At 28.6% G+C, this 5,818-nt stretch overlaps 1 protein-coding gene across 4 annotated transcripts in view; it reads right to left on the bottom strand.

Moving 5' to 3' along the window:
* Window positions 1–3,654: 3,654 nt before the first annotated feature.
* Window positions 3,655–5,818, bottom strand: part of kst (spectrin beta chain, non-erythrocytic 5 kst) — a 196,695-nt gene continuing 194,531 nt past the window's right edge. For all 4 annotated transcript variants that reach the window (XM_067047074.1, XM_067047077.1, XM_067047076.1 and 1 more), the window contains one exon: window positions 3,655–4,963. In XM_067047074.1, the coding sequence (XP_066903175.1) occupies window positions 4,769–4,963 (195 nt within the window). In that variant the 3' untranslated portion in view covers window positions 3,655–4,768. The remainder of the gene's footprint in view (window positions 4,964–5,818) is intronic.

Below are 5,818 nucleotides of genomic sequence, written 5' to 3'. Positions count from 1 at the left end.
GACATTAATTATAACTCGATGACGTTGTGGATTGTCAGTTAGTTTAATTTTTGTATTTCTATTTCTAAATATGAAATTTTTACGCCAATATATATTTACTTCGAACTTAAAAGAAAACTTGGTATTGTACAGCTTCTAATCTACTTAAGTGTTATTTTTCAAGGCTAATTAAAACCAAAATTTCAATAACGGTTATTGAACTCAGTCCTCTGTACGTGATTTCATTCTATTTCAATTGTTCATTCAGTCCAAACCGCTCAAAACTGATTTTATTAGCTAGAATCATAGAGACACTGCAAATGGGATTAACTTGTATAGAACAGGCTAGTAACTATAGTACAAGGGCCCAAGAGGAGAAAAAAAGGCAGTTATTTTACCCAAATTTGTTATTACTTTAATGAACGCTATATATAATTACTCAAAATTGACGAGTCTACCAAGTATAGGTAGGGGGGAATACAAAATGGCGGCTGTTTCAAAACGTAAAAAAAAAATGATTTTTCATTCGGAGCTCTATATCTCTAAAATTACCAACAACACTAGAAAACCTAAGAGAACATAATTTAATGTGAGTAAATTTGCTAAAATATGAGCCCAAATAGAGCTATTTACGTTCAATAGTATCCGAGATATAGATTTTAAAAAGCAACATTTAATAAAAAAATGTACTGAAAAATCAGTAGTAAGTGAATTTATTTTTAGAAATCTATATCTCATAAACCATTCGATGTACAGATTCTGTTACCTCTCAAATTAAAGCTAGTTTAATAAACTATAAAGTAGTTTATGACGTTTATCTTCGTAGGAGTAGTAGTTTTCATGATATTTGCTAAAATAAATTGATTTATAGTTGTTCGGGCAAATTTTATTCATATGCGAATGTCATAAAAACTACTACCTCTAAAATGATACTTGTCATAAACTAATTTAAATTGCCTTCATTTTGAGTGGTGGTAGACATATGTACGTCTTATGGTTCCAGAGATATATTTTTTAAAAATCGAACATTTTATCCTAACAACTAGAAATTAGCATTTTGTGAATTTATTTTGTCAAATATCATAAAAACTACTACTCATACAAAGATAAAAGTTAAAAACTGTTTTATAGAAAATTTAACTAGCTTTAATTTGAGTGCTGGCAGACGTCAGTACGTCGAATGGTTCCTGAAATCCTACTAATTGATTTTTTTTTTTTTCAATGGTCAGAGATGAGTCAGTTTTTACGAGACTACTGTTGCTTGAACAATAAATCATATATTTTTTATTGAGGTGAAACCTAGAAACTTATTCCGGAAATTTGCTTTATTTCTTAATTGAGATCATACCACGAAAAATTTACTACAGATTAAGGTAATTTTTATCCATCAGTAAAATCTGCTACTGATACTTATGTATGTGATGTTAATTTCAAATCGGTTACTTTTAGGAACGTGTCTCTCCCAGTCCTCACGTAAAGAGCCTGAGAGGATACGCATGCATATACCATTTACAGAATAATTTTATTTAGGAGAATGGATGGACGATGCAATATGAGAAAATCTATAGGGTTCGTGCATCAAAATAAAAGTGTATTAAGTTAATTTAAATGTTAAGAAAGAAGTAGTGAAACGATGCAATCCGATGGTCATGGTAGCTGTTAAATTTTCAGCTGCTCTATCTTACTCATCCACTCTTCCAGTTTGGCACAGGCATTGAACCTTTAAATTTTACCTTAGACCAGGTAGCAATAACGTGGTATATAAATATTTGTAAGCCACATTTAAACAATTTCCGTTGAATAAAATAACTCTCTATGATGCTAAATGATATTTATATTACTGGAATTGTACATAACCTCTATATAGGCAGGAGAAAGTCTGTTGATCCAGAAAACTCCAGGTCTTATTCATTATCATGGATTCATTTCTAGGTCATGTTCATTTGTAATAATTAAACACTCAACCAACTTTAGAGCTACCAGTACCCCATCCTAGGGCAGATCATTATTGGCACTGCAATGCAGAGGGTTAAGAACAGTGCCATCCATGGAGATATCCAGATCTCCTTGGCAGACCCAGGTGCATGTACTCTGATTACATTGGAAAACTAGAGGCAGCAAGAGGATGCACCATCCTAGAGATGAGAAGACTAGCCAGGGACAGGGACCAGTGGGCTTGATGGCACACAGGAGTTAGAAGAAGAAAATTATAGAAATTGTGAGACTATTCTAACCTATCTACTTAGCAGATTTTTATTTTTATTCTACAATTGAAACACCAACCTTTTTAATGCATGTCCTCTTTTTCCACAGTTTTTGTCTATATTTGATACTTCACTAGTGGCTGTTATTTTGAAGATTTTGGATTAGTTTTAAAATTACTTCAGTCATCATGATGAAAAAAAAAAAAATAAAATACAACAATCTGAACCAAATTTCCCTCAATTCCTCCAGATTTAGGTTTTGTAATATTTTTTCAGAAGATCCATTTTCAATGGTACTCAAAATTTTTATCATAATATTTAACACAATACTTCCTATACTTGTGAGTGGAAAGAGCATTGGCTTTTTGGAGTTATAATGCGATCATCAGGTATCAATATATCTGGTTCTCTTTCTTTAGCAAGCAAATGTTCTGCAGAGGATTTCAAAATCTGTTTAATGAATAACTGACAAGGGAATTTTCCACATAAATTGAAGAGAGAAATGTACAAAATTTATACCAAGGAGACTACATCCATTAAAACATATAATTATTACGTTATTTTACATTTATAAATATTGAAAATATCATACAGATTATTCCCCTATGTACTTTTCCTTCCCCAACAAAAACAATTTTTGGAATTTCGATTTGATTTTCACTGCATCATTACAGTAGGACGTAATCCATCATTTGGGGGTATTTTTTTTTTATATTGTTTTCTGAATTATTCCAGTAATAATCCATCATCATAACCGAGGTATTTAAACAGGGATTTTACTCTAATCAGCCAGTAAAGGATATTCAAAATATGATAAATTCAAAGGAGAAATTGAATTCATGAACAATTTTGTCTTTTACATTTCTTCGATTCATCGTTTCAGGACATGATTCACCTATTATATACTGTTTTAAAATTCTATTTTCCATTAGAAAACATCATGAAATATACTCCATTCTACTTGAATGGAAATTCTAATATGGAAATACATTACTGGAAATTCTAGAGTAAGTTGGACTGAATTAGAATGGGAGCAGGTTAGAAAATCAACAATACTCTCGAATGATCGAACACATGCCACTGTTATTTACTCAAAAATAAAACAGTATATATAGGCAGGAGAAAGTCTGTTGATCCAGAAAACTCCAGGTCTTATTCTTTATCATGGATTCATTTCTAGGTCATGTTCATTTGTAATAATTAAACACTCAACCAACTTTAGAGCTACCAGCACCCCATCCTAGGGCAGATCATTATTGGCACTGCAATGCAGAGGGTTAAGAACAGTGCCATCCATGGAGATATCCAGATCTCCTTGGCAGACCCTATATACTGCCTATATATACTGTTATTTACTTGAAAAATCAAATCTAAATCCAATGAATTAAACAGGTTAGTGAGGGAGGGGTGTAGGAGGCATCCTGTTTAATACATAAGTACATGGAATCATTTAGTGAAATGTATTATTAGATCAGAAATAAGAAATATTTATTTGAAGAATTAGAGGATTCTTATGTTGTTTAAATGCAAAAATAATCAGTTATAACTATTAAGTATGACTGCTGTAAGTAGCCATTCTCCAGCACATTATAATTTTAAAAATAAATACATTAGTCAAAATGGGAATAAATAAAAACCTGAATAAACTTTCACATATATTCTAGGTAACTAAAATGTATTACATTTATACACAAAATAAATTTATAAAATTTTACGACCTAGTCATTAATTTGTAGGCTCATAGGATTAAAACACACATTGCAACTGTTTATAATTTTTAAATAATTAGAAAATTTGGTATTCAAAGTTCAATTTTTTATATAAACAGAATTCTAAGGCACAGTAAATGTTAGTTTTTAATATATATTTAAAACATAAATTAATTTTAAAATTACAGACAATTAATACTGAAAAAAAAATAGCAAGTCTATATACCATCTTTACACTATTTATCATTGAAAACAACTAAATAAGTTTATGGAAGACTCAAAGTAATAATTTTGTTTTTCAAAATGAACTAACATCCTTTTAACACTTAAGGGGAAAATATTGGAATGTTACAAATGAATGTAATGAATTTATGATTATAATACAATGCAAAGATTAACAAAACAGACATAAATAACAGCTTAATTACATATTTTATGTACATCAATATAACTAACTTTATATGCATCATTATATAGATATGGTACACCTACAACTTCATTGATATAACAAAATATATAAATATAAATTTTATATAGGTACATATATTAAGTCGAGTATGATAAAATAATCATACAAATTATGTATAACAAAAAATAAGCTAATTTACATTAGTGCAGTCAGTCCAAAACAACTAAAAAAATGTTAAGGTGACATTTTCTTTTCTTCCTAATTTGTAAAGATTTAAGATTTTTTTTTAAAGAAAAAATATATATTTGATTAAATAAAACAAGCTATACGTGCCCAACATAAATTAATAAATGAAATAAATATATAAATAAACTATAAACTGAAAATAAACAAAACTGTAACTATACATATAAAACATTAACATAAATTTTTTTTCATGAATATTTGTGTTTTAAATTTTCCTTTTTTCATGTATGAGTCCCTTTCTTCTTTCGAAAAAAGGAAGAAAGGACATTCTGTCTTTTATCCTTCCTTGTGTCTTTTGTCTGTTGTTCATTTTCGCTAGAGCTTTCACTAGGCCGCCTTGCCTCACTTGTAGTTCCTCCTGTCGTTGGTGGTAATGTTCCAGAACGATTACTGTTGCTATTTGTGTAGCCAGCATTCTGCAAGAGATGAATGAAGATATTAGAGAAAAAATTGGAAAGTATATAAAACTTATAAATTAAAAATAATCTAATATGTAATATAAGAATAATTTTGAATTTTTAATCTAAACGTTATATCTGATATATCCCATAACATGATATGATATGATATTGTGATATAATTTTTTTTTTATCAATTTTTCATTAAAAAATGTTTTAAATCTTTTCTACAGCATACCTAATAGCAATGGATTTCCTTAGAATTACAAAAACAATAGATCCTCCATTATCAGAGCCCATACCTGGGCTATATTATATTACACAACTTATAATATAATATACTAAACAACAAGTTTGTATCTATAACATTTGTATTCAATGTGTATACTACGCTATAGACATAGTATATACTAAATTATTTCAAGCTACTGTACTATGTACAATGATCAAAACTAGAAACAATTTCATAATGATTTTCAAGAGGCAACAAGAAAAACCTCTTAAATTCTTTAAACTAATGGTATTTATTCTTCGAACGTAAAACATATTTACATGATTTTGTTTATTAAAACTGATTTAATTATGATCTTTATTCATCTTCAATTAGAAAAAACATATATTCCAATATGAAACTGAAAAAATATTTTAAAGTACAGTAGGCATATGATTATAAAGACAGTTAAATTTCAGAATAAATTAATATTAAATATGAAATAAAAGAATATGAAGACTTAAACAATTATTCTTAAAAATAAAAATTTGTCTGAGCATAGTTGACCTAGTTTACATACATATTGTACGATACATCGTAAATAATATATCATTAAATAATTACAATTTGTTGTTGATAAAAGAAACATTTTTTCATACTAC

The sequence above is a fragment of the Halyomorpha halys genome, unplaced genomic scaffold (assembly GCF_000696795.3).
Source record: "Halyomorpha halys isolate HHAL.00 unplaced genomic scaffold, Hhal_1.1 Scaffold252.1, whole genome shotgun sequence".
NCBI lineage: Eukaryota > Metazoa > Arthropoda > Insecta > Hemiptera > Pentatomidae > Halyomorpha > Halyomorpha halys.
This window is presented reverse-complemented; position numbering and strand designations above follow the sequence as displayed.